The 24,896-nt window shown below is 44.5% G+C and overlaps 11 protein-coding genes across 11 annotated transcripts; 6 read left to right on the top strand and 5 right to left on the bottom strand.

The window, feature by feature from the left end:
* The first annotated feature begins 65 nt into the window (after nucleotides 1-65).
* On the top strand, nucleotides 66-1,765 carry V2V93DRAFT_402865 (uncharacterized protein). The gene is made up of 3 exons (XM_066912611.1): nucleotides 66-792; nucleotides 846-873; nucleotides 933-1,765. Exons 1-3 carry the CDS (start codon nucleotides 328-330, stop codon nucleotides 1,322-1,324), a joined length of 885 nt encoding a protein of 294 aa, XP_066768771.1. The 5' UTR covers nucleotides 66-327; the 3' UTR covers nucleotides 1,325-1,765.
* Nucleotides 1,766-1,874: 109 nt separating this feature from the next.
* Nucleotides 1,875-4,668, top strand: V2V93DRAFT_363087 (uncharacterized protein). Its single transcript, XM_066908511.1, has 3 exons — nucleotides 1,875-2,304; nucleotides 2,377-4,264; nucleotides 4,325-4,668. The coding sequence occupies exons 1-3, from the start codon at nucleotides 2,095-2,097 to the stop codon at nucleotides 4,348-4,350; spliced, it is 2,124 nt and encodes a 707-aa protein (XP_066768770.1). The 5' UTR covers nucleotides 1,875-2,094; the 3' UTR covers nucleotides 4,351-4,668.
* A 366-nt stretch (nucleotides 4,669-5,034) lies between these two features.
* On the top strand, nucleotides 5,035-6,146 carry V2V93DRAFT_363086 (NAC domain-containing protein). Its single transcript, XM_066908510.1, has 3 exons — nucleotides 5,035-5,129; nucleotides 5,481-5,654; nucleotides 5,726-6,146. The coding sequence occupies exons 1-3, from the start codon at nucleotides 5,084-5,086 to the stop codon at nucleotides 5,971-5,973; spliced, it is 468 nt and encodes a 155-aa protein (XP_066768769.1). The 5' UTR covers nucleotides 5,035-5,083; the 3' UTR covers nucleotides 5,974-6,146.
* Nucleotides 5,853-8,630, bottom strand: V2V93DRAFT_363078 (Cation/H+ exchanger). Its single transcript, XM_066908509.1, has 13 exons — nucleotides 8,331-8,630; nucleotides 7,989-8,248; nucleotides 7,883-7,927; nucleotides 7,722-7,818; nucleotides 7,491-7,662; nucleotides 7,370-7,418; nucleotides 7,269-7,321; nucleotides 7,186-7,215; nucleotides 7,085-7,124; nucleotides 6,971-7,036; nucleotides 6,771-6,913; nucleotides 6,537-6,714; nucleotides 5,853-6,484 (listed from the first exon to the last, which is right to left on the bottom strand). The coding sequence occupies exons 1-13, from the start codon at nucleotides 8,446-8,448 to the stop codon at nucleotides 6,281-6,283; spliced, it is 1,455 nt and encodes a 484-aa protein (XP_066768768.1). The 5' UTR covers nucleotides 8,449-8,630; the 3' UTR covers nucleotides 5,853-6,280.
* Nucleotides 8,631-8,699: 69 nt separating this feature from the next.
* On the top strand, nucleotides 8,700-9,707 carry V2V93DRAFT_363071 (thioredoxin-like protein). Its single transcript, XM_066908508.1, has 3 exons — nucleotides 8,700-8,811; nucleotides 8,868-9,132; nucleotides 9,196-9,707. Exons 1-3 carry the CDS (start codon nucleotides 8,768-8,770, stop codon nucleotides 9,253-9,255), a joined length of 369 nt encoding a protein of 122 aa, XP_066768767.1. The 5' UTR covers nucleotides 8,700-8,767; the 3' UTR covers nucleotides 9,256-9,707.
* V2V93DRAFT_363068 (uncharacterized protein) lies at nucleotides 9,154-10,995 on the bottom strand. Its single transcript, XM_066908507.1, has 4 exons — nucleotides 10,633-10,995; nucleotides 10,130-10,494; nucleotides 9,597-10,074; nucleotides 9,154-9,539 (listed from the first exon to the last, which is right to left on the bottom strand). The coding sequence occupies exons 1-4, from the start codon at nucleotides 10,855-10,857 to the stop codon at nucleotides 9,462-9,464; spliced, it is 1,146 nt and encodes a 381-aa protein (XP_066768766.1). The 5' UTR covers nucleotides 10,858-10,995; the 3' UTR covers nucleotides 9,154-9,461.
* A 124-nt stretch (nucleotides 10,996-11,119) lies between these two features.
* Nucleotides 11,120-13,645, top strand: V2V93DRAFT_363066 (uncharacterized protein). The gene is made up of 4 exons (XM_066908506.1): nucleotides 11,120-11,504; nucleotides 11,563-11,592; nucleotides 12,798-12,968; nucleotides 13,030-13,645. Exons 1-4 carry the CDS (start codon nucleotides 11,280-11,282, stop codon nucleotides 13,342-13,344), a joined length of 741 nt encoding a protein of 246 aa, XP_066768765.1. The 5' UTR covers nucleotides 11,120-11,279; the 3' UTR covers nucleotides 13,345-13,645.
* V2V93DRAFT_363065 (uncharacterized protein) lies at nucleotides 13,516-17,217 on the bottom strand. Its single transcript, XM_066908505.1, has 2 exons — nucleotides 15,557-17,217; nucleotides 13,516-15,490 (listed from the first exon to the last, which is right to left on the bottom strand). Exons 1-2 carry the CDS (start codon nucleotides 17,082-17,084, stop codon nucleotides 13,950-13,952), a joined length of 3,069 nt encoding a protein of 1,022 aa, XP_066768764.1. The 5' UTR covers nucleotides 17,085-17,217; the 3' UTR covers nucleotides 13,516-13,949.
* A 951-nt stretch (nucleotides 17,218-18,168) lies between these two features.
* On the bottom strand, nucleotides 18,169-20,360 carry V2V93DRAFT_363061 (uncharacterized protein). The gene is made up of 2 exons (XM_066908504.1): nucleotides 19,787-20,360; nucleotides 18,169-19,682 (listed from the first exon to the last, which is right to left on the bottom strand). Exons 1-2 carry the CDS (start codon nucleotides 20,033-20,035, stop codon nucleotides 18,372-18,374), a joined length of 1,560 nt encoding a protein of 519 aa, XP_066768763.1. The 5' UTR covers nucleotides 20,036-20,360; the 3' UTR covers nucleotides 18,169-18,371.
* Nucleotides 20,361-20,500: 140 nt separating this feature from the next.
* On the top strand, nucleotides 20,501-21,384 carry V2V93DRAFT_363059 (uncharacterized protein; the record flags this gene model as incomplete). The annotated part of the gene is made up of 3 exons (XM_066908503.1): nucleotides 20,501-20,576; nucleotides 20,652-20,748; nucleotides 20,806-21,384. Coding segments are annotated over exons 1-3 (257 nt in total), but the record flags the coding sequence as incomplete, so codon positions are not given.
* A 194-nt stretch (nucleotides 21,385-21,578) lies between these two features.
* On the bottom strand, nucleotides 21,579-22,313 carry V2V93DRAFT_389618 (carbonic anhydrase; the record flags this gene model as incomplete). The annotated part of the gene is made up of 2 exons (XM_066912365.1): nucleotides 21,579-22,213; nucleotides 22,256-22,313. The coding sequence occupies 2 exons, from the start codon at nucleotides 22,311-22,313 to the stop codon at nucleotides 21,579-21,581; spliced, it is 693 nt and encodes a 230-aa protein (XP_066768761.1).
* Between the last annotated feature and the right edge of the window lie 2,583 nt (nucleotides 22,314-24,896).

Here is a 24,896-nt window from a genome sequence, read left to right as displayed (position 1 = left end):
CATATTTCAGCCGCACCCTTACCCAAATATAACAATAGCCATTTTAAGTAATTATAATGAGTGCAGCTTAGCTTAATGGAACTGGTCGGTAACAATATATACATTTAAGAGACAGTATTTTAAATTGCAGTGGCATAAATTTTAGTGCTTAATAGAAGGAGAGTTTACCCCGAAGACCTTCTGGACACTCGTGCGCTGTGGGCGCGCTTGTTCAACCCAGGCCAAATCAAAATAGTATTTTATGAATAACTTTTCTTTATTGCGCTTTTTTCACTCTGCTAGAGTGTTTCATTTTGACAAAGCCAATCCAGTATCCAAGGCACAACAATGGGACATGTCAATTTCATAAGCTACTTGCTTAGCCATATACTCAACTTTGATTTGGCAGGAGTTCATGATCGCGCATCCGGACTCCTCAGCGAGCTCCAAGGCAATCGCGAGAACAATACAGCAGAGTTGACAATAGAAGGCGTCAGAAACATCATGAGGAAGTACGAAATAGAGGATAGCCATTTGCTCGAAGTCATCTATTTGTACCATATTAGACGCTCAAACCAAAAAGAACTCGCATTAGATTTCGATGACTGTGTAGCTATTCACGAGCTCTTACAGCACATTGATCCACAGCAGATGAAGCTCGAAGAGCCCACAGGACGGAAATTTATCACTGGACTAATCAGACTTAGAGAGCTCAGTCGCTTGGTAGATCAGATTATAGCAACCCAATTGCCTTGCGAAAGTCATTGCACCCAGCGGTTCCATCAATTAGTAAAGTCATGGCTATCATTCTACGTGGGCATTTAAACTTTGCGTTGATTTGCGTCTAAGCTAACCGATTGTCACAGGATTCAATGCCTAGGCCTAAGATGTCTGGTAAGTTGATGCCACAAGCAATTGCCAGCTTCCGAGCGGAAATCTAACAGCAGATACAGATCGCAAATATCAGGAATGCGTGTCCCTGTCAGCTCTAGGTGAAGATGGCCGTAACAATCTAACCAGCGGAGGCTTATATTCTAGAGGAAATTCCCGAATAGGTGGTCTCGATTTGGCAATCTCAGCGAGTTCTAATAAGTCAAAATCTATAGACGCAGTCACCGGCACCAAGAAATCAAGATCATGTCTTCCTCGAGTATGGACTACCGCTGTGCCAGGCGGGGTGCAGGAAAACAATTCTTCCTGCTTGTTCGGGAAACTTCAGTTCTCTCTGAGAGACAAGGAGCACTTCAATAGACAAGGGTACAGGCTATTGCAAAACAATAATCTAGCGATGGAAGAAATTGACTTGGACATGAGTGATGATGGCTTGTCTGATATCGATGAATGAGAGCTGTGATGAGATCTTAAGAATGAATGACAGGGCAGCAATAAGACAGTATCCGATTAATACAGATCAGCAGAGACTTTGAGCAAAAGATTCAGTGAAGGAAAATGCACAGAAATGAAAAATGAGAATGATAAGAGAGGCGGCTTTGAGGCATACTTCATTTGATCCCTAGCAACGTTGGAGACATGATGAAAATATATTTAATTCAACGAGTACATATAATTTGAATTGTAATGCTCTCTTACAAAAAGCTTACATTATTCCGCGAAAGTCGATAAGACGCCGTAAAGCAGCAAATAGTATCCTGCAACCCATATATCGATTAGGATGCCTATACCCAAGTATTATACACCTCTTCTCCCCAATTCACGACTCTAAATGCATTCAAAAGTCTGCGAATTACGCATAGGTCGGTACAAGCACAGTAGCAAACATGCAAATATGCGCAATGTTCAAGCTGGTGAAAACGGTGACGTATTGAGCAATGTAGTAACCCCAGCCCTGGAGGTGTATGCCGCGGCGGGGGCGGATTGAACACTGCCACGAATACCACTGTACACTCCCCCGTGGAGCATTGAGAGCCTTTAATCGGGACTGTTCTCAGAATCTTCGAACATTCCTCTTCGTGACTGCAGCATCTTGCTAACTTTGGGAATCAGAGACATCTGCATTTATTCGGATCAGTCGAACTACCGACCCCAGTTGCAGCGCCTGTCGAAAGCGCTCACCATCTTTACCCATCCAGCGGTAGTCATTTCAGCTCGCCGAATATGCCTTCCCTCATTACCACCGCTGATAAGGATAAGGTAAAGCGGTCCATTCCTAAGGCTTCCAATAAAATTGTTGAAGCTACAGTTGCTCGCCTTTACATAGCGTACCCAGACCCGAATGTCTGGACTTTCACGGGAATTGTTGGAGCGGTAGCACTAGTCAACGATCTGACCGGTAACACATTTTTCCTGAAGATTGTGGACATTATCGTATGTATATGCTTTTAGTCGAGTGTCCGTGATATGTCACAATATTCTGACGTGTCTTGTTTTCTGCTAAAGGGAAATCGCGGTGTGATATGGGATCAGGAGCTGTACGTCGACTTTCAGTACAATCAGGATCGTGCTTTTTTCCATACCTTTGAATTAGAAGAATGCTACGCAGGGCTTTTATTTGCAGATGACTCTGAGGCACATTCGTTTCTTAAAAAGGTACAACACAAAGAAAAGTATGCATCTAAAGCAACAATCGCCAACAAGAATGCGATTGCTCTAAAGAAGAAGCCCGAGTCCGCTGCTGCGGGCCCGCGTGGAGATTTGCTGCGATACCAGAAGCTTGGAAATAATTATACTTTAGCACAAATTCATCAAGAGGCGGAAAGCGATCAGAAGAGTGTAGCGAGCATGGACAGTACGGAGGAGCATGACCCGTCGATGAAAAAGCTCCTCGAGAAGCTGGGAGAGCTGGGAATTACCGAGGAAATGCTTGCTAATGACAATGCTAATCAACTGAAAGAACTCATTGCAAAGAGTACTGACTCATCATCTGCAAGTCGAGTAGACAAGAAGGCGAAAGGACCTCCACCTCCGCCTCCTCTTCAGCCTCCTACATCTCGCAATTCCTCATCGAAGCCTACGCCTCCAGCCCCTCTCTCTTCACAATCTACTGGCGCATCTACCCCTTCATCTGTAGACGGCACGTCCGATATGCCTGCTTCAGCAGGGACGGTATTTAAAGTGCCACCTCCATTCCAGCCTACCAGCGCTCCTCCGCCTCCGCCAAGTAGCACGGCTCCGCCTCCGCCAGCATTTTCTGAATCACCAAGTCCGGCACCTGGTCAATTTTCTCAACTGCCACCTCTATATTCAAGTTCTCCAAGTCCGCCTGTGTCAAAAACAGCGTCGCCCGCTCCTGTTGCTCGTCCTCCACCTGCTGGTCTGAAATACAATGTACCTCCTCCATTGGCAAGTGCAGGCTCACAGCTTTCAGTTGTACGCCCTCCTCCGCCTCCTGTTTTGGCTCAGAAAAACTGGTCGCAGTACCAGTATGGCCAGCCGTCGCCGCCAATCAGTCAGCAGCAGCAGTCTTCTCCATTCGGTCAACAAACGGCACCCCAATTTGGGCAGCCTGGAAGATCCGCACCTCCGCCTTTACCATCTAGAGAAGGAGGTCCAGTATCTCCGCCTCCTCAGAACCTGGCAAACAGGCCCGTCCCGATGCCACCTTCTCTTCCCCCTCGTGTTCCAGTGCAAAATGGGGTAGCTCCTGCTTTTGCCTTTACACCTCCTCCGCCAACTGCAAGTTTAAGCGGCTCTTCCAATGCTCCCCCTCCTCCTCCTCCTCCTCCTCCTCATAAACACGGCTCCCGTAATATACCGCCACCAGCTCCTCCGCAACGAGGTACCAACTCTTCAGGAATGTCTCCAAGGCCTCCTCCACCTCCAGCCAGCTATGTACCTACTCAGCAGTCAAACGGTCCTCCCCCACCTCCGCCCCCGCCTCCTCCTTCATCGTATGGGGCGCCGCTACAGCAAGCTCCACAGCCGTATGCTGCGCAGCAGTCATTTGCACCACCCCCTCCTCCTATGAACGGCGTTCCCGCGGCGCCGCCAATGCCTCCTGCGATGAGTAATGGTGCTCCTCCACCGCCTCCACCACCTCCTCCGCCCTCAGGATTTGAATCATCTGCTAACTCAGCTCCTCAAATGTCACTTCCTAGTGGAGGTGGCGGTAGAGATCAACTGTTGGCTTCGATCAGGGGCGCTGGTGTTAATTCTTTGAAAAAGGTAGATAAAGACCATTTGGAACGACCGCTGGTAGTACCTCAAAATGGAGGTGGTGGCAGTGGTGGGGCTACTCAGGCTGCGCCAGCTGATGGCCCAGGTGCTAGCTTGCAAGATGCTATAGCAGCTGCATTGAACAAACGAAAGACGAAACTGGCGGGTAATGGTGAGTTTTCGCATAGAGATTATTTTTACTATTCAACATTAGCTAATTGATGGCAAGCAGATGACGATGGAAACGAAGATTGGTGAACTGTGTGATAGCGATTGGTATATCCTTTTACAATTAGATGAGCTAGTACGCATAATCTACAAGTTCTATGTACAAAAATCATATCAAACAGCATAGATTAAGGATCGGAATTCAAATTCTTTTTGGCGAATAGCGTTACAAACGTTATGAATAGTTGTTAGCGCTAAGTTCTCATTCTTTTTCCACTTTGATTCAGTAAATAGCATTCTGTAATGAACGTATATTACCAGTATATATAAGCAGATGACATGTGCATTTGATAGACTAGTTCAGTTCCTGTGTGATTTTGGGATGGTAATATATATATTACATAATCCATCTAATTTTTAGTCACAATTAATCACATAATCACAACTTGTAGCGCTGTCTACAAACAAAACACGTAATAGCGTCAAAGCAGCGCCCTTCTTTCTAAAAAATCTTGTGACTCTACACTAGCAAACTAGTAACATATTCATAGAATAATCACTAGAAGAACACGGCAAATAAAGCTGCTTAATGACATATTAGAAGCAGACTTGCGCGGTGGTGAGGACGGCAGGCAATATTAGTGCCGAGCGTGACTGTTTTTGAGATATACGAGGCTCCCCTATTAGATTAGTATGTAAAGCCATCGTACCAACTTTTAGGGTTTAACGAGAGCAAGTGAGCAAGTGAGTGGCCAGAGGTCTCTACCACAGAATTCGAATTAGAGATTCTAGCTGTATCTTTAAATCAACTACAAAGAACATCATGGACGCGGCTAAATTATCAAAGCTTCAGCAGTCCGTTAGAATTGGTATGTTGCAATCAGATTTTACTATTTAGGGAGGAGCGAGATGGATAGTGAGGAGCCGACGCAGAGACAGCTTCGGATGCGATTATTTGCGATTCAATATAAGCGCGGCACTCTATTCACTCGGTGTGCTAGTATGCAAAAATTTAATGCTAACATGTTGATTTTTAGGGTATGTTTTATATCAAGCATTGTTTAAACCAACGTGATTTGGGCAACAGTCCTTCCAATATAGCCGTGTATATATACCTAGTCGGCCGACGATCATTTAGAACACGGCTATTGGAATACAGGACATGCAAGTCTCACACGGCTGAATAGAAGATCTGTCAACTAACATCGTTGGTGAATGTAGTGGAAAGGGCACCCCCCGACGGAAGACCAAGAAATCGCAGAAGAGCGCTGGTACCGATGACAAGAAGCTACAGACTTCGTTGAAGAAGCTCAATGTCCAGCCTATCCAGGGAATTGAGGAAGTCAACATGTTCAAGGATGACGGAAAGGTTATCCACTTCGCGGCTCCCAAGGGTATGATCTAAATTCAAGATGACTTGAAATAAAGATAAAGAATTGTTCGATTGACGATTTCATATATATAGTTCAAGCTGCTGTTGCCTCCAACACCTTCGCTATCTACGGTAACGGAGAGGAGAAGGACCTTCCTGAGCTTCTCCCAGGCATCCTCAACCAGCTCGGCCCCGACTCGCTTGCTAGTCTTCGTCGTATCGCTGAATCATACAAGTCACTACAGCTCGATGGTAACAAGAAGGACGATGAGGACGATGACGAGATTCCGGACTTGGTTTCTGGTGAGGACTTCGATACCACAAAAGACGATGTCGATTAGGGGATGGAATAGCGATTATTTGAGTGCATAATTGACATTGTTGCAAATGCCCTAATAGCACTGAACGGTTGAAAGAGTATAAATCATATACATTTAGCCGCATATTGTATATTGTATCCAATAGCCAAGGAAAAAAGTAAATACATGCTTTAATTCATACAAGCACCGAAGAACCTGTAAAATTATAATCTACTTATTCATCGCAATGGACCCTGTAATTCAGCCATCTGTGCATATATTAAGTCTGTATCGCTTTTGGAGCGCTTAACATCTTCCAGTATAAATTAGTTTTTACTTCTATTGCTGACTAACTGTTATCTAGATTGTCAGACAAGATATCCATCTCAATTGCGTCTTCGTCAGCATGAAATCGTAGATCACGCATCCCAATGGCTTTGACTTGATTACTCTCCATCTCTAGCGGAGATACGGATCTGGCAGGAAGACTGGGTCTAGACTCCGCAAATTTCCTGTCACCTTTGAGCATTCTTTGCAGTATAAGAGGGCCAAACTTGATAAATTGTTAATTATGCGTAAAAGTAATCAATCTCTTTGCAGCATACCTCGAGGATTGGAATCGAAAGGCCGTGAACCACGACGCTAGACACCATCAAGAAATAGATGACGGGCGCAATGGCTTTCATTACATACTTTGTCGTTTCTGACTCTCCAAAATCTTCCATTGTCTCAAGACAAACATGTAAGTAGAATATTGCACCCACTCCAATCGGCCCAAAAAACCTAACTTTAAAGTTAGCACGGAATTCATCTGCAGAGTCCTGTGACTTATAGCCCACCCTGAGAAAATAGCCTCTCTTAAGTCCTCAATTCTTGGAATCAGTCTATAAGTTAATACGACAGCAGGCAGGCGACGGAAAATTAGAACCGCGATGCCCATAACGATATACCGCCAGACTGGTATTTCCGGAGTTGAAAAATCCTAATTTATAATTAGTTTTATTTCCTCTTTTACTTATCAGAGTAGGTGACAACTTGCACTCCACGGGGTGACGGCACCAAGCCATGCAAAAATGAAGATATTTAGGAGATAATCAACGCAAGCCTGTTTTTCGTTAGGTTGAATGACGAAAATTAGGATGCTCTAACGAACCTGTAAATTATTGTCTTTGGTATTATTTTGAAACCAGTCGCTATAATCAAGTAGTTAGCATTTGTCAAAATCTGAGTAAGATTATTGTCAGAATGTCTTACTCCCAATTTAGAAAATGTCCGGCGACGAAACTAAGTTAAGTGTCAGAATAATAGCGAAGTGAAAATTGTGGCTAGTCACTCACCAAGCGAGAATATCGTCAGTACCTAAAAGTCCTGCCGTACCGATTATAAAGACCTATACGCTATTAAAATTGTCTCTACAACTCTGTGACTAGTGACTTACAGCTAATGCAAAAATAAAAACATAGAAGGACTCTTCATCAATGAGATGCCTAATAGTTAAACAAAGTATTAGCATTCTCCGGCGGAGAAATTAGAGAATGAAATCGAGGCAATTGACCTACTTCCTTCTGCTAAACTGAAGAATCTTCATAGCTGCATATCCGACAATCATACCGTATACAACCGAAAGTATGATTTGATAAATGAGAGTCTCTACAATCCAGTCACGAGCGATCTGAGTATTTTTGTCATGATAGATATAGAGCGCAAGAAACAAAAAAGGATATCCAAATCCTAAAAAAATAATTAGGTTTTTATAAACAAACAAGCAGATAGAAATTATTATGACGAACCATCGTTTGCTCCTGATTCGGCAGAAATAATGTTTCTAAGCGACTGTGAAAGATTCTCTTCTGCAAACTTTCCCTTGACGATTGAGTTACTAAGTACCTGCATTTTAGTAAATCAGCATATAGAGACAAAAATAGAGCTATTCTCGAGGTCTGCGACACACCGGATCAGTGGGTGTGACACATGCTGCCATGATCAGAGCGTCCAGCTACAACAATTGACAATGTCAGAATTAAAGGAAAGAATTGATTCATAACGATGTAGCATACGAATCGTAATTCAGGAATGCATAGAAAAATAATCAGACCAGAAATAATCCACATCGAACTCATTACAGGCACAAGAAGTATTAATATGCTTAGCCATTCCTTCCGGACATATTTCATTGGGAGAACAGAACCGGCGATAGTAAGTTGAATGCCCAGCACCAGTCTGGTAAATTCACGAGTTATATCCGTCACAGTTCCGTATTCCGACGGCCGGATCAAGTCGGCAGATTTGAAAATCATACCAAAGAGTAACGAGGGAACTACCAAGACGTATCTCAAGTTAATCGATGCAGATATAATGCCGAGAAGAAAAGCAGTCTTCTGGACTAAGAACTTTCGTACGTGATTCAGAAACGTAGAGCTTGTCTCGTATAGAATGGGACAAAAGGCCAATTGTTAGAATGAAGCCACCCAAGAGGGTGCACACATAGTTAAAATTGCTCGGGACGACCGCCGGCATTTCAAATGTTATTCAAGGAAGCTACCAAATTGGATGTACAAATGCCCGTGTATGTAAATATGATAAACACACAACAATTATCATCAACAGCTATAAGTAGCAATAGAGGTAATTGATGAAGTCGAAATAAACAGCCAACTACGACGCAAGCAGAAAAAGGACCAGACGCATTTCAGTTGGAGTACGGATCCAATCATCCACGCTAACGTCACATGAACTCCCAACTAGGTCTCTCTTCCAGAGCCTTCATTCTAACCTCGTCTCCGGTAAATTTTTATCACCACATATACATAAAATCTTTATTATATCATCTACCGACATGTTTAGCTCATTTAACAGCGCACGCACTGTTCTTACTCTCTTGTAAGGCTTTTAAAATGAATAGACGTCCCTAGATCAATCGCTAATGTCTTTCATAGCCATTCCCCTACATCATCCGCATCTCGGCGTGTTTTACAGTTTCTGAAGAGCCAGGAAGCGGCAAAGAAGCGATTATTTGAACTTGATGTTACGGAAGGCGTTCCCACAAAAGACCAGCTTAAGACGATTTTGAAGTACGCCGGCGAACATAAAGTGTCTGCGATTGTCCCGGGAGCGCAATCATACACCGAGGCTTCGTCGATATTAGAGGGTGGGTCTAATGAGCTTTTAAGACCTATGGTTATAGACTGGACCAATGGCAAGGTAATATACCTCTTTACGATTTTTATTTTTGAGTACTGCTCTAATATTTATTTGCTACTTAAGGCAGTATTAGGAGACGATGAAGCCGGAGTGAAGAAGCTGGTATCAAGTCTTGATTTATAGAGCGACAGCGAAGGCTTTGAGGGCAGACATCTTGTATACCATCGATGACTACTGATTCAAGATGAAATGGTACAAACTGGGCGACGGGTGTATAATCAGCACCTTATTTGGAGTTGAAAAGTCTCGTTTCATTGGTCACCGGTTGATCCAATCTAATCCTTTATCCGCCAGCCTATCTTGAAGGCAAATTCTCGCTTCCAAAAATGTTACAAATCTCCACTATTTTTCTCTTCACTATCTTCGCTGTCCTCATTGTCCATAGCGACCGCGTTGAGAAATACAATCTAGTCAATCAAAGTTAGTAAATATACAAATTTTGTATTTGCAAAATGCTTATTTACCAAAGGAACCATAGCTTTAAAGACTCGCAGGATTTTGTCAATGGCATTGCTACCAACATCGAACGTCGAGTCACTTAGAATACTGTGTACGGTGTAGCTTCGTAGACACAGCAACTTCATATTTTTATGATCCTTTGGGAATCCTTTGGGTCCCTTCTTTAGAGCATCACCCTGATTCATATCAATAAACTGTTGAATCGGTGTCTTATTTGGATTTCTGAAGAAGAATTTCTTCATATCAGGGTGATTGAGAACATTCAAGAGGCGCTTTCCGCCGCGATCAATAAGTCGTCGCATGCTCTGCAAGCCATCGTTGTTACTCTCAGACATATGCCACATCCCGCCACCAAGTCGACATTCTCCCGGCTCAACATGAACATAGTAATGGGCGTAATGACCGCTTCTTCCGGTTCTTGAGAAAGCAGCAGAAAAGTAAGGCTTGTATGGGGTCTTATCGTTTGAGAATCGGATGTCTCGACTGTTAGTTTTCGAGTCAGTATTGTACACAAAATATATCAGCAGATTGGACATACTGTATCCTGAAGACCAAATCTTTAACTGGCAAAGGTGGTACTGTCTCATCGATTTTGGTTACCCCTTCAGACAAAAGTTCAACAAAGTCATCAAAATCTTGCTTTGCTACTCTATATTCCGCTTCGTGATCCCAAAACCACTCGCGCTCATTATTCTCCTTTAGCTCCCTTAAAAATGAAAGTGTGTTCGGATGCAGTTCATGCTTAGTATACGGAATCCCACCGTCAGATTTTGGAGGTCGTTTTGGAATAAAGATCTCCCTCGAGTCAAATTTGTCGCTGGAACTGGACCCTTTCTTTTTTGCACCTGAGCCAGTTGAGCTGACCTTAGGCCTCTTTCGATTTCGTACGCTTTCTTCTTCTTCTTCTTCTTCTTCTTCTTCATCAGATACTTCCTCTGGCTCTGGGTCATCTTCGCTTTCGGCTGCGTCGCTCTCGCCTTCAAATTCGCTTGCATCATCGGCGTCTTCGTCTTCGTCGTCATTTGAGTCTTCTTCTTCTTCTTCTTCTTCTTCCTCTTCTCCTTCTTCTTCTTCATTTACTTTTTTGTCAATATCCCCCTCATTATCCTTAGAGTCAAAATATTCACTTCTCGTAAATGCTGATTGCTGTGCTGAGCTCTTTGCGCTTTCGTTGTCCTCTGTTTCCGTCTTGACTTTTGAGCGTGCCGCAGAATCTCGTCGCGTCGGAGTCACCACTACCTTGTTTGCATTCCTTTTTGGAGCCATTATAATCTGAGATTGATCTTTGAGATGGTCCCCGGTGATTGAGCACAAACTCAAAAGTTGGTATGTACAATTTATGAACTCTCTAGATGATCAGCACCGTGCGCCACGTCAAATCGTAGACGCGACGTGTTTTTCACGTGACCACGCATAAAAATCTATGCAGACATTGCTTAATCACTTAATGCTGTAAAAGTCACAGCAGTCTTGGACTTGGAAGCCAGCCACATCCTTCAGCCAGCTTCTCACCGATCGCCACTCTTTTCGGCTCACATCCCCTTGATCCAATCCATCAAATCAGCAACAATACTGCAATCTGATTCTCCAGATTTTATAGTACTTGAAGCATAAGTTTTGTGCTGTAATCAGATTAACTTGATTGTCATCCTTTGATTCACCCCAATAATTGATCAAACACATCTGCAATGTCTGCAAATCTTGACAAGTCTCTTGACGAGATCATTTCTCAGAACCCCTCTGGACGTAGGGGAGGCCGCGGTGGTCTCAAGGCTGCTCGTGGTGCTACTGGCGGAGGTGTCCGTAAAGCTGCTAAGGCTAAGGCTGCTGCCCGTCCGGCTACTAAGCCTGTTGCTCCGACTCGGCCGAGCGTCAACCTTGATGCAAACGACAAAATTATTATTTCTAATCTGGTATGTATTTGTCTATTGCCATAGTATATAAAATCAAATTTTGCTAACCCGATCATAGCCCTTCGATGTTGAAGAGTCTGCGATTAAGGTATGTTGAATCTCGTTTATCGGAACACGGTTTCGGCGAGAATCAATCGAAAAGAAATTGCATTAGTGAGCATAAGCTCATTGATTTACGTACTCCCTTGGACTTCTTGCGAGTATTTGGTGAGAACAATCTATTATTGGAATCACTGGAAGAAAGCGTTGTCGAGGGATCAATATGAGGAGTATATTTGTTTATACACCTCTATAGCATCTGCTGGCCGAGTGTGAAAAGTCAAGGTCAAGCTTTCTGTATTGAAGTCTTAAAATATAAGTAGCTTGATCACCAGGGTGACTCTATATCACTTGCAGCCTTGTTCTCTGTCATGAGACCAGATGCCGTTATGCATCGGAACTCTGGTTAAACTAAGTCTCCTTTGCAGTAACGCCTCAGATTCATTTCTGGTTATTGCGCTATATCGCGTTATACTTGTCATAGTGAGTGCAGTAAGACCGATTGTTGAATAGATTGATTAGCTTGTGTGGGAGTCTCCGGCGATCGCTGATGCTGCACTGACGCTGTTGACGTGAAAGCTGAGGAAACACTTTAGTAACTGCTGTAGTGGCTGCGACTCATATGTGGATCTGTCTGCGTAATCGTCGATGATGAATGCGAAGCTGGGGTGAAAGTTCGCTTTGTGAGCTGCGTTGTGTCACTCGCTCGTCAGACGAAGTCAAAATTTTCCTTCCGCTTGCAAGAGTGACTTCTACTTGCTGATGGAAAATTTGACTGTTACTTTGATTTGGTGATCAGATAACGAGGAGACTCGCCTCGAAACTATTCGAAAAAATGCGTCCTTCATTGCAGCTAATGCTAATGTCTGTCTGGATCCGATCGGTCTTACTGCCTCACAGATTTCACTCAAAATGAAAAGCGCAATTGAGATAAGTTAACTTGTTCACGACGAGGAGATACGTAATGCCGTATTGAGAGGCTGCTGTGGTCTCGAGTTTACTATTTCAGCGTTCTTTGATATGAAAGTCATATATTTACGGTCTGACACTTATGCACTTATGTTACGAGATAAGAGGGATACAGAGGCTCATGCTCATTAGATGCGTTTGAATCAGGGCCTGGATACCATTCTAATTTCAATTAACCAGACATATGGCTATTTTTTTTTTAACTGCAGCATTTCGATTGACTCAGACCGCAACCGTTTACTAAACTATATTATTGAATTAATATTTATTTTTTTGAATTAATAGGAATTTTTTATGACTGAAATTGGACCAATCAAAAAGTGCAGTCTTGCTTACAACAGCAACGGAAAGTCCACCGGAGTTGTGACTATGATTTTCAATAAACCTGGTGATGCCAGCCGTGCCTGGAAGAGATTCAATGGAACTCCTATTGATGGTGGAAAGAAGATTATGCATGTATGTTTTCGAGTGGTTGCTGTTATTATAGTTGGGTTTGTGCTAATAAGATTTTGAAAAGGTTGAGCTTGTGGTTGATCCTAACCGTAAGACTCTTGCCGACCGCATCCGAGCCAGACCCGAAGCCGCAGTGGAGGTTGCGACCAACAAGCGTGGCAAGAAGGCTAAGGCACAAACGGCGGCGGCAAGCACTCGCGTCGCCCCCAACAAGACACGCGGAAAAGCGCGCGCTAAGCGCGAGCGTCGACCAAAGAAGACAGTCGAGCAGCTTGACGCCGAAATGGCGGATTACTTTGTGCAGGCTGGCGGTGCTACTGCTGCTGCTGCTCCCGCTGCGGCAGCACCTGCGGTTGATATGGGCGATATTCCCATGTAATGGGCTTATGTTCTCTCAATGAAGAGTGCTTTTTTTATGAACAACTTAGCTTCGACAAGGCGCGTGTTTTGGGAAAACTTCGTGCGAAATTGAAAACCTGGCTGTATATTTATTTATTTTTTTTCGATATGTTAATGGAATTTGCTTGTACTGAAATTTATATGGTACTGAGAGAGTAATTAGTATTGCGTAAATAAACTAGCTGTAATACAGAACATCGTGATAAACAACGGCGTGCTGAAAAGCTGTATAGAGGTTAATCATGTTAAAATGATATTAAAATAGTAAATGTAAATAGTGCAAAAAATGCAAAAATAACCATCTAAATAAGCAAAATGCAAGAAACTAAAGAAACATCAAAAAAATATCCCATGAAAATGTATGAATATTCACTTCACAAAAGTAAAAAGAGAATCAGATTCTATAAACCAATTACACAATGATAACGTAACTTACTCCAATTCAAAGAAAAAAAACTTGAAGAACGACAAGAATAATTCATAAAAAAAGAAAATTGTGCAATGAATGCATGCCAGCACAAATTAAATCCACGACAAAATCCACATAAAATAAACTACAAAATACAAGATGAATATAAACATAAATCATGCGATAGCCTCGTTCTCCAACTGCTCTAAATATGACTCCACAATAGCTTCACATTCATCACTCACATCGTCTCCGATACGCCACATGCGCAATCTAATTCCATTAGGCAACATCATTCGAGCCCGCGCAACGCGTTTCTTCCATAACGCTAGTTTCTTGTCCATAGGTAGATCGTCCGAATTACCGCCGCGACCGGCGGTGCCGATGCATGCCCGATATGCGTATGATGCAATGTCACTTGCGTGCTGGCGGTTGCTGCCGCCTCTGACCCCTGCTACGCCTGCGACAGCGGCTCCAGCGGCAGAGCGGAGGATACTGCCAGGTCGAGGGGGCAGAGGAGGTTTATGATGATCAGGATTGGGATGCGATGCTGAGAAAGTAGTCTCTTGAGACTTGTTAGCTGCTTCGGAATGTTGCTGTTCTTGTTGCTGGATACTATTGTAATTTTTTACCGAGCCATTCTTGGACGCCTTGATTCCAGACGAGAGGCTGCTGACAGTTGCGCCCGTGGTGCCGTTCAGTCCCGTAGAGCTCGTGACGTGCGCAGATGGCATCTTGCCAGAGCCTATCTGCTGTTGCGGCTGCGGCTGTTGGTGAATACTCATGTAATTAGGCTGCTCCGGTGACTCTGGCGATCCACTATCAAACGTCGACGAAAACGCAGCCAGTCGCTCAGCCAAAGGAGAAGTGGCCGACCCAGCCGATGACGACAATAAATCAAACTTCGCACCAGCAGCATAGTTAGGTTGCGGCTGCGCGAGGTTGATGGGCTGTGACTTCAAACTACTTGGCTTGCGCGGAACTTTAGGCGGCTGCGACTGCGCTTCATGTGCAAGTTGCTGCTCTTTTATCTCGCTGGTAGGCGCTGACGTAGGAGTCGAAGTCCACTGCGTACTAGTCGCTGTAGGTGCCGTAGTGATTTTCTTGCTGCGGAATTTCTCAGGCTTTGGCATCAGTGGAGGTGGCGAGTGAGGGCGATTATAGAATCTGTCCGGATCACTAGGTCCCGTACAACACCAACCCGAATCATCAACAAGCAAATCGTCAATTTCGTCCGGCCGCGGCACCGAACTTGTGAAAAACCCATTTAATTGCGACGTGGTACAGAAATCGTCATCGTCAGAACATGTAGTAGTCACGTCACGGATATAAATTGCTAAAACTTGGTCGGGGAAATTGCACGCTAGATTGACATAGGCTTCAAGATCCATCTCGCCTGAATCGCCCACTAAAACAAATTTCCGGTTCGGAAAATCAGCGAGAATGGACTCAAGATTGAACCGTTTACGCTCAACAGCTGGCTCTAATAGGCCATAGAGAAATCCATTGTAATGCTTCAGATGCATTGTACCTTCAGGTAGACCCGCCCGGCGAAGAAACTTGGAAATTGAGGGATAAAGTTGCCATGGGGAATTAGACACGTAATGAATGGGTACTCCCATTTTACTCAATCGCTGGTACCAGTCCGCGACACCCTTGATTTCGAGCTCACTATAGTCCTTTACAAACACATTGCGAAATATTCCTTTTTTGGCACCTATTTTAATAAAAAAATCAGCAACACCATTCTCAGAAATTCTCTCAGGAAAAATTTTGCACTGACCAGTAATTCCGGTATGTTTGACAGTATCGTCGACATCACTAATGACACTGACCCCATATGGCTCAATCACTTTCACCGCGTCAACAGCAATCATATCATCGCCGCACTCAACGCACGAAATAGCAGGCTCATAAGCCAATCTCAAACGGACTCCAAAGTGTCCACTATCCGTAGTAATAACATTGTACGTACTATACTCTTCAGTCTCGGTAGAGCCGACGTTAATTGTAATCGTCTCATAAGATATTGGGCGCGAAATAAATGGCGCGATACGCTCCTGCATAGTCTTTTCGGCGTTATACATCGACGGAAATGAAATCAGGTTAGGCCTAGGAGGAAGTGGTGGAGGACCGCCTGCGACAGTGGAAGTCGAGAACGTGCGTGCCTTGTTTTTGCCGTTGCCTATCTTCAGCGGACTCGCGCTTGGAGATGACTGTAGCCCGGCGCTACCGGCGCCAATCGAGAACGTGCGCGAGAGATTGAGAATAGACCCGCGGCGCGTATAATCGGGAAAATATGATCCTTTGCTGACCGTAGGTGAAGAAAGAGGAGCGTTGTCTGAATTAGCTGCCACAACTTCACTGTTGTGGCCTGCAATCGAAATCATAGATGCGTTGGCTTGATTTGAGTAAAATGATTGCTGTCGCCTAATATCATTACTGCTGCTTGTCGGCGTATACTTTGGTCGCTGCACGACTGAACCTGAGAGTGACCGTACCGGAGAATTTCTATGGTCAACGACGAGCGTCTCGTGGTGATTCTCAACTACTTCGTCGTCTTCGTCGCCCGATGAATAGTCCGACTCAGTATCAGACTCAAGATTGATCAGGTATCCATTATTACGCTTCGTAGACGGGCTTGACGATAATAGAGGCTGCCGCTCGCCAACGAGCGTAGGCTGCACAAAATTCTTGTTAATAACCGCGCCCGAAATGTCGTCGGCACGAATGCCGCGCGCCTGCTGCGCGGCAGACGAGTACGTATCACGTCTGGGCGAGGCAGAGTATCCACGCGTACTAGGCGAATATGATCGCGCAGTTCGGGAAAACGAAACTGATCTGCCAGACTTAGGAGTCGACTGAGGGATCATGACAGCTTCCGATGCAGGCATTGTGGGGCGTTCGTGTCGAGAACTTCCAAACTGACTAGACGATCCGCGTCTTGAGGGAGAGGGAGATCCGCGATCACTTGGACTGGCGGATAAAACTGACCCCACACTAATTGACGATGTGTTCTTTGGAATGTTATACGATGAATAATTATTGTTTGTCGCGGAAGGAATAGCAGTCCTACTCGAGCTAGCATATATTGACGAAGCGGGACTGCGAGAACTCGTCGTCGTCTCACTACTCTGTTGCGACGACGACGTTTCAGACTCTGCATCCTCGGCATTCATGCCAACAAGCTGCCGCACTACACTCGTGAAAATGCGGTTTTTCCGATTGGGTGCGCCGGGAGCATATACCCAACCACGGATATCAACCTCAACAAGACCATTCTCTAGCCGTCTAGCGTATGACGGGAACATCACTAGTTTCTCTCCGTCTTTATCTGATAATTTCTTTGCTTCAGAAGAAGATTTTTTTGATGATGAGTCTTCACTTATTCCACCCGACCGATCAGAGTACTCTGCTTTCGGCTGCTGCTGCTGCTGCTGCTGCTGCGCTGCTCGTGCAAATGTAGTAAACGAGGAAGTGGACATCATTCTGTAGAAATTCTGGGTCTTTGACGACCGTCCACGACCATCACGAGATCCATCTTGTTGACGCTGACGTATGAGCTGCGATCGCTGCTGATTGAGTAATCGCTGGTATTGATCAAATTGCTCTTTCTTTTGTTGAAGATACCGCGCTACTTTCTCTCGCTTCGACGGTGGCGGGTCGATCGGGATGACTGCCTGCAGTCCCCTAGGAGGGGCGGGCGATAGGCAGGACATGCCAATAAAATATATAAGGTAGGGGGGTGTGCAGTTGTAGTTGATGCAAAAGCAGCAGGAGAAAGAGACGAGCTGGAAGAGCGGATGGGCTCTTCTTTCTGGCAGCGATTACGATACAGGCCGGAGCTGGCAGCTAACCGCCACAGCTGTTATCGTGGGGTGCTGATAACGCATACTTCTCTCGCTTATTTTTGGTATTTTCAACTCCATAACAAAAGATGACTCGTGCCACGTGCCGCCAGTTGGGTTCTCAGATGTCTGAATTGCGCCCACCTATTTACTAATCTCGATCTCTTATCGTTGTCAAAGCAGATTTTTGTGATTTCGAGCCAAAAACAAGAATACTAAATTACGTGGTTTATTAGGAAGCTGTAGGCAGATTCACTTTTGGTCAGAGCCATGTGTATCGAAACTGCTGAGCATACCGAGGCACATCGGCAATCTGAAAACATGACGCCTCCTCCTGAGTGGCACCACACTCTCTCACACCTCCACTATTATCTAACACTTTAGCAGTTCGAGTAAGTTGGATGGCAATCGGATGTTTTACGATTTCTTCTTATATTTTAACTCAAAGTTTGCAACTTCAAAGCTCATAGTCAAGCCGATACACTTTGATTGTTGACTGACGTCCCAACACCGAACTATTAATCCGTAAACATTTGACCAAGACATATTTGAATTACTAGAAACGCATATAAATTCATTAAAAGAGCTACCAAACTACAAAATGAAACGAAAAAAAGGCATAAATATAAAGATAAAAAAAATAGATAAATAAGATAATGTAAGAAACAAATGCAACTACTGGCCCATACCGCTCACTCACTCATTCTTATCTTCGCCCGCACTACAGATCCATACATACTTCATTCAGAATTAATGAGCAGCAGAAGGGGGCGCACCAACTCCCTTAACCAAACCATCCGCAACAGTCGAGCTAGGCGCCCATCCACCGATGGAAACACCTCCAACCTTCTGATCAAACTGCTCAAATTTCTTCACGATCTCCGGTCTGAAATGTCTCACAAGTCCCTGAATAGGCCATGCGGCAGCATCACCAAGTGCACAAATCGTGTGGCCTTCGATCTCCTTGGTAAGCTCAATTAGCATGTCAATCTCGCGCTCGGTACCTTGGCCGTTGTTGAAGCGGTTCATGATTTTGTTCAACCAGGTAGTACCCTCACGGCACGGAGTGCACTGTCCACAACTCTCGTGCTTGTAAAAGTGAGCGAAGCGCTGGATCGCTCGCACGATATCAGTCGAGCGGTCCATGACGATAACGGCAGCAGTGCCGAGACCGGACTGCACATCGCGAAGCGCGTCAAAGTCCATCAAGACAGTCTCGCAAATCGATTTGGGAAGAACCGGAACTGACGCACCGCCAGGAATAACGCCGAGCAAGTTATCCCATCCGCCACGGACACCACCGCAATGCTTCTCGAGCAACTCCTTGAGCGAGATCGACATCTCCTCTTCGACAGTGCACGGCTCGTTAACGTGTCCCGAAATACAAAAGAGCTTAGTGCCCTGGTTACGCTCGCGACCAAAGGACGCAAACCAAGATCCACCACGACGGCAAATCGTAGGCGACACGGCAACGGTCTCGACATTAGTTACGGTTGTTGGACGACCAAAGAGACCCACACCGGCAGGGAAAGGAGGTTTTAGTCGGGGTTTGCCGGCTTTGCCTTCAATCGACTCAATCAAACTTGTCTCTTCACCGCAAACGTAGGCACCCATTCCACGATGAATGTAGAGATCAAACGAGTATCCGGAGCCACACGCGTCCTTGCCGAGGTATCCGGCGGCGTATGCCTCGTTGATGGCAGTCTGCAGGACCTTGGCTTCATTGTAGAATTCACCTCTAGAAAAATAATCAATACACTGACAAGAAAAGAGATTGAAATTAGTAAAAAAAGGAACAAACCTGATATAGATGTATCCAGCAGTAGCATTCATAGCACGTCCGGCGACCAAACAACCCTCAACAAGCTTATGCGGATCCTTACGGATAATCTCGCGATCCTTGCAAGTGCCAGGTTCACCTTCGTCAGCATTGACGACAAGATACCGAGGACCCTCGTTCTTTTCCCATCCGGGGGGGTTCATGAAACTCCACTTTAGACCAGACGGGAAACCAGCGCCTCCGCGACCTCGAAGACCGGAAGCCTTAATCTCGTTGATAATCTGCAAACGTTAGAAATGATTGTCAATTTTTCCAAACACAAAATGCACAATCTTCTCTGCAGTTTATGCAAAAAAAAATAACAATCGAAAAGCAGAAAACGTACCCAGTCATCACCCTTAAGCAAGATCTCTTTAGTCTTATACCAGTCGCCCATTCTCTCCGCAGACTTCAAATCCTTGCCATAAGACTCATACAAGTTCTGAAATATCCGGTCCTGATCTTTCAATCCTCCATAAACTCTCGTACTGTTCATTCGCCTCGCAGTTGCCGCTGCCGGGGTGCGCAAGGTTTTTGACAACGGGCTCAGCTGCGCTACGCATCGCGCCGCTGACGATCGTGAGAAATGGTACATTGCTGGTTTCGTATGTGGTCGATATAAAATGAACTCTGACTAGAATTGCAGAAATGTAGCAACTAGTCTAGATATTTGGATTGATGCAGAGATGTCGGGAGTTGCGTAAGATAATCTATACCGAACAAGCAATTTTATGTAATCCAACAAACAACATAAAACAGCACAATCCACGCCACGCTACACTCTTGCCTTGAGAAGAAAAAAAAAAAGAAAGATGATGAGGATACACTCGAGATACGGGCCGGTCTCGGGAAGAATAGCTGCCTCCAAAGCTCGCGGGTTAGGTCTTACTTTTTATGGCGGGGAGCACACACACTATTTTTCTGCGGTAAGCAATTTCGAGCGATTTGAGTGGCCAGGCAAAAAGCTGTCAGCAGAGGGGTTTGTGTCTATTCTGGCCTATCAGGAGCCGCTGGATTCAAAGGGCGCCGGGACGATTCTTAGTGGATTTGCTACGGTTGCAGAGACTCTTTTTGCAGTATATATTGACGTTATGATTCCCTTTGAGGCTTTGATGCCATATGGCGTCATTATCACAGTGAGTTTTGCTTGTTTATTTTGTTATTCTGCTTTTTCTGTTGAGAGCATGAGTGCTGAACCTATTATTTTCCAGATGATTGGTATTGCCAGCGGTGGCATGGCTCTCGGAAACACTCTGCGTCAAGATGGCAAGAAAATGCGTACTCACAGAGATCAATGGGATAAGATGAGTATGTCGCGTAATTGCTTCCAAAAGAAAAAAATTTGAACTGACAAAGAATCGGTAGTGATGGAACGCGATATGCGCTTAACGGGCAAATTCCGCGACCAGTCATCTGATCCAATTGCACATCCTGGATTCGAGATTTCAAGTGTATGGAAGGCCACCCGTGTGTGGGATGACTAAATGAGTTCTACTCCCGAACGAATAAAGAATTAAGGAAAGTCGAGGGTAGAGAAGGAAAATAAATCACAGATATTAGCACTGATACAATGCGTGGGATTAAGTTGGAGTTTCTGATTTTATTTTATTTTATTTTATTACTATCATTTCGGGAGCCTTTTTTATGTGAAAGGATTATTTTGATCTCCTGTCTTTGCATTAAAGTGATAGTGTTGAGATTACGTTAAAGAAACTGATTTGCGAGTGTTGACTGCCTTGCATCAACGGGTGTTGACACTAGATACTATCTAAATGCATATGTAATTACATTACTTCGAATTGCATTTTTTTTTGCTTATTTTGAAGTCTGATATAGAAAAAACTATGATAGAAACCCATAATATTACTAAACTAAAAAAAACGCTGTTTACAGTGAAGATAACTCAAGAGAGAGAAAAAATAGTACAGATACAAAGAAACCCTGAATCCATCTTTACATTTTCATACACGTATGTACATTAACAAATATAAAACAACCGTCTAATAACTGGCTAGCAAGTAGACAAAGACAGAAAACGCAACAATTCAATGGCAACTCCACGAAAACAAAAAAACAAAAAAGGAAAAAAGCGAATAATGTTTAATAATAATCATACAAGGGAGAAAAAAAAGAAAATGTTAATGCTTGAAATCTTCATCGTCTGAGTACAGGAGATAATCCAACTCATTTGTATCTTGCGGCACCTCTAAAGGTTTGATATGACCAGACGAGACATCGTAAACCATTCCGTAGACCGATATACGGCCTTGCTTCAAAGCCTCGACCACAGGTCCCATTCGGCGCACATGATGCACCTGTGCGACGACGTTAAGCTCAACAAGTCTATTTAATCGCGATTTTGGATCTTTGATTGCCGCCAACTCATCCTTATGCTCCGCACGCACGTCACGCAAATGCTTAAGCCAATGATCAAGCACGCCTAAAGATTTAGTTCCCAAAGCAGCGGCAGCCCCACCGCAGTCGTAATGGCCGCAGACGACGATATGTCGCACTCTGAGTGTCTCGACCGCGAACTGGACGACCGAGAGCGACGAGAGATCACCGTAGGGCATGAGATTTGCAATGTTTCGGTGCACAAAGACCGAGCCCGGCAGGAGATCGATGCAGAATTCACCAACGCGCGAATCAGAGCAGCCAATCCAAAGTACGTGCGGCGACTGGCCCTTTGCGTTGCGGGCAAACAGGGCGGGGTTGGCGGTCGACATGCGCGTAGCCCAGGCATCGTTGCGGGCAAGGATCTCCTGCACGAAATCTTTTGTTGGGTCGGCGGTAGCGTCGAGTGGGAGACTCGGACGGCCGTCGTCAGAGGAGGCCTCAGAGGAGTGGGATTCGTGGTCATCGTCGGCGGGCATGGTCGGACTGGTGCTGGTCGGAGCTGAGGAGGGGCTGTGGCAAGAGAAGAGACGATACGACAGAGGTGATCGAGAAGACAGCCGCGAAGAAGAGCGCAGGGCAGGCGGCGACAGCAGCGGCGGCAGCGGACGGAAACTAGAGAGGCGTAGTATTTTGGAGAGACCTCGAGGAAGGAGTAGCAGCGGGCGGTGATAAATAGCGAGAGGGAGGAGACAGGATGCGTTTGTCGGAAAGCGGGTGGTGAAGAGCTGACTGTCGGAGGATTATTGTTGATTTAGTTTTTCAGTCCTTTTTTCATGAAGTGCGGCGGGGTGGGCGCTGGTGGGTAAAGTGAAGAGCCCGACTCCGACAGTGCTCCAGATACCGCGCAGACGCAGTAGTTCGTGGATCGTAGATACAGTATTCTAGATATACAGAAGCATTTGAATATTAGTATACCGAGTATACTTGGAAGGCGAATGGAAGTAATGAAAGAGCGAGCATGCATGCGATGAGGCCGGATTTGTTGGCTGACTATCCTCCGGCCGCCGCACGCTACGGAAGCCGGCCTTTGGCGAACAGCCAGCCAGTGGACAATATTCAGCATCAAGAGTATTTTGAGGCAAGGTTAAAGTATAAAAAGTGCAGGTCTAATCATATCTGTCCAATTTTTTTCTCTGAACCAAAGAGAACGCGAGGGAGTAGCAGAGCAGGTCAAATAGTGCGGCCGGCGGAAGTCTACGCAGAACTACCCCACTACCCCCACCTCGCTCTAATCCCCAGCTTGAGCAGTTTGCCTCACGTCATTGTCGGCTGCCGTCAATCATTAGTTCTTACTGTTTTGATCTGCTTCTAGAAAAATTGCTGGTCCTATGGTTCTTGCTGTTTTGCTGGAACGAAGTTGTGACGAGTATTAACTGATTTACCATCTCTTATCTAGCTATATAGCAGCTGCGACAACCGAACTAATAGTCGTCAGCCACACACAGATTTTAAAAAACTGTTGGGAAAAGGAAAGGACATCGGAATTTTTCTCTTTGAGCTTCGATATTAATACATCTGTTGCCTTCGACACAGGATGAGAGTCCAGTTTTTGCCGCGATACTGTTGAAAATGCTGTTTTACGTTCCAAGGTTGTAGGATCTCGTACTCTCGGTGCAAACCTATATATCTTGTCTTTCACATCTGATGTTGTTAGGATTGAATGCTTTCTTTGGCTGGCTCATTGAGCAGTGATCATGTGCAGATGCAGATGACTCATGACTGGACAAGACTCATGAGACTTGAAATCTACTGGCCAAAAACAAGTCTTTTTTCCCTAATCTTCTATCTTTTGTCTCTGTTTCGTTTAGTGCTTGATAAACTTGAAGCTTGAAAAACTGGTCTTTTTCTATACTATTCTGCCCTTCTCTTTTTCAGAGCTGTAGTCGCCCAAACTTTTATATTAGACATTCTCTTGAGTCAAGCCAGAGGATGAATACGAGGGTTTAGTCTTGTGACCCGAATACCTTTTTGCCTTTTTGCCCTCTTGCCTTTTATCCCGAGAATACTGTGTCTTGAACGGCCAACCATCTGCTGAGAATTATGAAATGACGCTGAATTTTCTTGACTGTGGTCTAGATTCGGACATTTTTATTAATTAGAGCAGAGTTAGTACTTTGAATACGAGATTCGACAGAGTACTAAGATATGGTTGTGCATAAGGAAAGAAAATGAGAGAATATTATAAGCGTCTGGGATCTGTGTTCGTGTAGTGAAAAAGGGGTCATGTCGGCTGTCAATTTTTCTCTGAAGTTAAGCTTGCACCTCACTACGCTTTTTTGCTCTTCGCCAATCGGTCATTTTACATTTATTCCAATGAATATGCTAATTGTGAAATAGTAAAATGTGTAGTTAATTGTAGATCATTTGGAAGTACACTGCAATATATAGACGGGCGCACCTAGCCAGTAGACGTCGCACTAATTACCTGTTGGCTGAAAAAGACCTGGAGAACTTTGGATTAGTATTTTTAAAAGTATCTTTGAGCCAAGAACCTACTCCGCTTTTCTCTACATGGTCAGTTTAGTACTCGCTGATATCATTGGTTTAGTCTGCTTTGGGACTAGGTGTGTTCAGGTCAGGCATAGCGTCAAGAGAGCCAATTTTCTTTTTTGGTACAGCGGCATCAAGATTCAAGCTTCAGGACGAAACAAAATGGGAAGTTTCGGTAGCGATAATCGTTAACCACTTGATTTGCTTGCCGTTTTTTCAAAAATTACGACTACTTACCAATCTCTTGATTATGTGTCAACAGTGTGAAAGTTCGAGTAATAGAAAATCATATGAAGATCTGGGTGCGAACGAATAATGACAGCTCTCACTATGTGCTAAACTAAACTAAACCACACTAAGCCTGGATAGAATGGGGAATATCTTGGGTGCTTTAGTGTCGCAAATACCATTTACGGCCTTTTTTTTGGATTGCTATATCGATCTTTCCGTAATTTTTTTTTATGCGGAAATGCGGAGCAAAGGACTAAGATATTTTGTAGGATAAAGATAAATTGCCTGAAAACATAAAACTTAACAACGAATAAAGAACAATATTCACGAGTATATAA

This window comes from Kockiozyma suomiensis (genome assembly GCF_038497685.1).
Source record: "Kockiozyma suomiensis strain NRRL Y-17356 unplaced genomic scaffold V2V93scaffold_1, whole genome shotgun sequence".
Classification (NCBI taxonomy): domain Eukaryota; kingdom Fungi; phylum Ascomycota; class Lipomycetes; order Lipomycetales; family Lipomycetaceae; genus Kockiozyma; species Kockiozyma suomiensis.
The sequence above is the reverse complement of the archived record's forward strand: the minus strand, read 5'-3'. Positions and strand labels throughout refer to the sequence as shown.

Bases quoted from the DNA above. Each gene is read 5' to 3' on its own strand.
- V2V93DRAFT_402865 (XM_066912611.1), top strand. From the start codon at position 328: ATGGGACATGTCAATTTCATAAGCTACTTGCTTAGCCATATACTCAAC. The intron at 793-845 runs GTGGGCATTTAA...CGATTGTCACAG, and splicing joins AGTCATGGCTATCATTCTAC to GATTCAATGCCTAGGCCTAA. The intron at 874-932 runs GTAAGTTGATGC...CAGCAGATACAG, and splicing joins GCCTAGGCCTAAGATGTCTG to ATCGCAAATATCAGGAATGC.
- V2V93DRAFT_363087 (XM_066908511.1), top strand. From the start codon at position 2,095: ATGCCTTCCCTCATTACCACCGCTGATAAGGATAAGGTAAAGCGGTCC. The intron at 2,305-2,376 runs GTATGTATATGC...TTTCTGCTAAAG, and splicing joins TGAAGATTGTGGACATTATC to GGAAATCGCGGTGTGATATG. The intron at 4,265-4,324 runs GTGAGTTTTCGC...GATGGCAAGCAG, and splicing joins GACGAAACTGGCGGGTAATG to ATGACGATGGAAACGAAGAT.
- V2V93DRAFT_363086 (XM_066908510.1), top strand. From the start codon at position 5,084: ATGGACGCGGCTAAATTATCAAAGCTTCAGCAGTCCGTTAGAATTG. The intron at 5,130-5,480 runs GTATGTTGCAAT...TTGGTGAATGTA, and splicing joins TCAGCAGTCCGTTAGAATTG to GTGGAAAGGGCACCCCCCGA. The intron at 5,655-5,725 runs GTATGATCTAAA...TCATATATATAG, and splicing joins CCACTTCGCGGCTCCCAAGG to TTCAAGCTGCTGTTGCCTCC.
- V2V93DRAFT_363078 (XM_066908509.1), bottom strand. From the start codon at position 8,448: ATGCCGGCGGTCGTCCCGAGCAATTTTAACTATGTGTGCACCCTCTTG. The intron at 7,928-7,988 runs GTATGCTACATC...CAATTGTTGTAG, and splicing joins GCATTCCTGAATTACGATTC to CTGGACGCTCTGATCATGGC. The intron at 6,485-6,536 runs GTATGCTGCAAA...CAATTTATCAAG, and splicing joins TTTCGATTCCAATCCTCGAG to TTTGGCCCTCTTATACTGCA.
- V2V93DRAFT_363071 (XM_066908508.1), top strand. From the start codon at position 8,768: ATGTTTAGCTCATTTAACAGCGCACGCACTGTTCTTACTCTCTT. The intron at 8,812-8,867 runs GTAAGGCTTTTA...TGTCTTTCATAG, and splicing joins CGCACTGTTCTTACTCTCTT to CCATTCCCCTACATCATCCG. The intron at 9,133-9,195 runs GTAATATACCTC...TTGCTACTTAAG, and splicing joins TAGACTGGACCAATGGCAAG to GCAGTATTAGGAGACGATGA.
- V2V93DRAFT_363068 (XM_066908507.1), bottom strand. From the start codon at position 10,857: ATGGCTCCAAAAAGGAATGCAAACAAGGTAGTGGTGACTCCGACGCGA. The intron at 10,075-10,129 runs GTATGTCCAATC...GAAAACTAACAG, and splicing joins GATTTGGTCTTCAGGATACA to TCGAGACATCCGATTCTCAA. The intron at 9,540-9,596 runs GTAAATAAGCAT...TTGATTGACTAG, and splicing joins TTAAAGCTATGGTTCCTTTG to ATTGTATTTCTCAACGCGGT.
- V2V93DRAFT_363066 (XM_066908506.1), top strand. From the start codon at position 11,280: ATGTCTGCAAATCTTGACAAGTCTCTTGACGAGATCATTTCTCAGAAC. The intron at 11,505-11,562 runs GTATGTATTTGT...ACCCGATCATAG, and splicing joins AAATTATTATTTCTAATCTG to CCCTTCGATGTTGAAGAGTC. The intron at 12,969-13,029 runs GTATGTTTTCGA...GATTTTGAAAAG, and splicing joins GTGGAAAGAAGATTATGCAT to GTTGAGCTTGTGGTTGATCC.
- V2V93DRAFT_363065 (XM_066908505.1), bottom strand. From the start codon at position 17,084: ATGTTCCCGTCATACGCTAGACGGCTAGAGAATGGTCTTGTTGAGGTT. The intron at 15,491-15,556 runs GTCAGTGCAAAA...TTATTAAAATAG, and splicing joins CAAACATACCGGAATTACTG to GTGCCAAAAAAGGAATATTT.
- V2V93DRAFT_363061 (XM_066908504.1), bottom strand. From the start codon at position 20,035: ATGTACCATTTCTCACGATCGTCAGCGGCGCGATGCGTAGCGCAGCTG. The intron at 19,683-19,786 runs GTACGTTTTCTG...TAACGTTTGCAG, and splicing joins TGCTTAAGGGTGATGACTGG to ATTATCAACGAGATTAAGGC.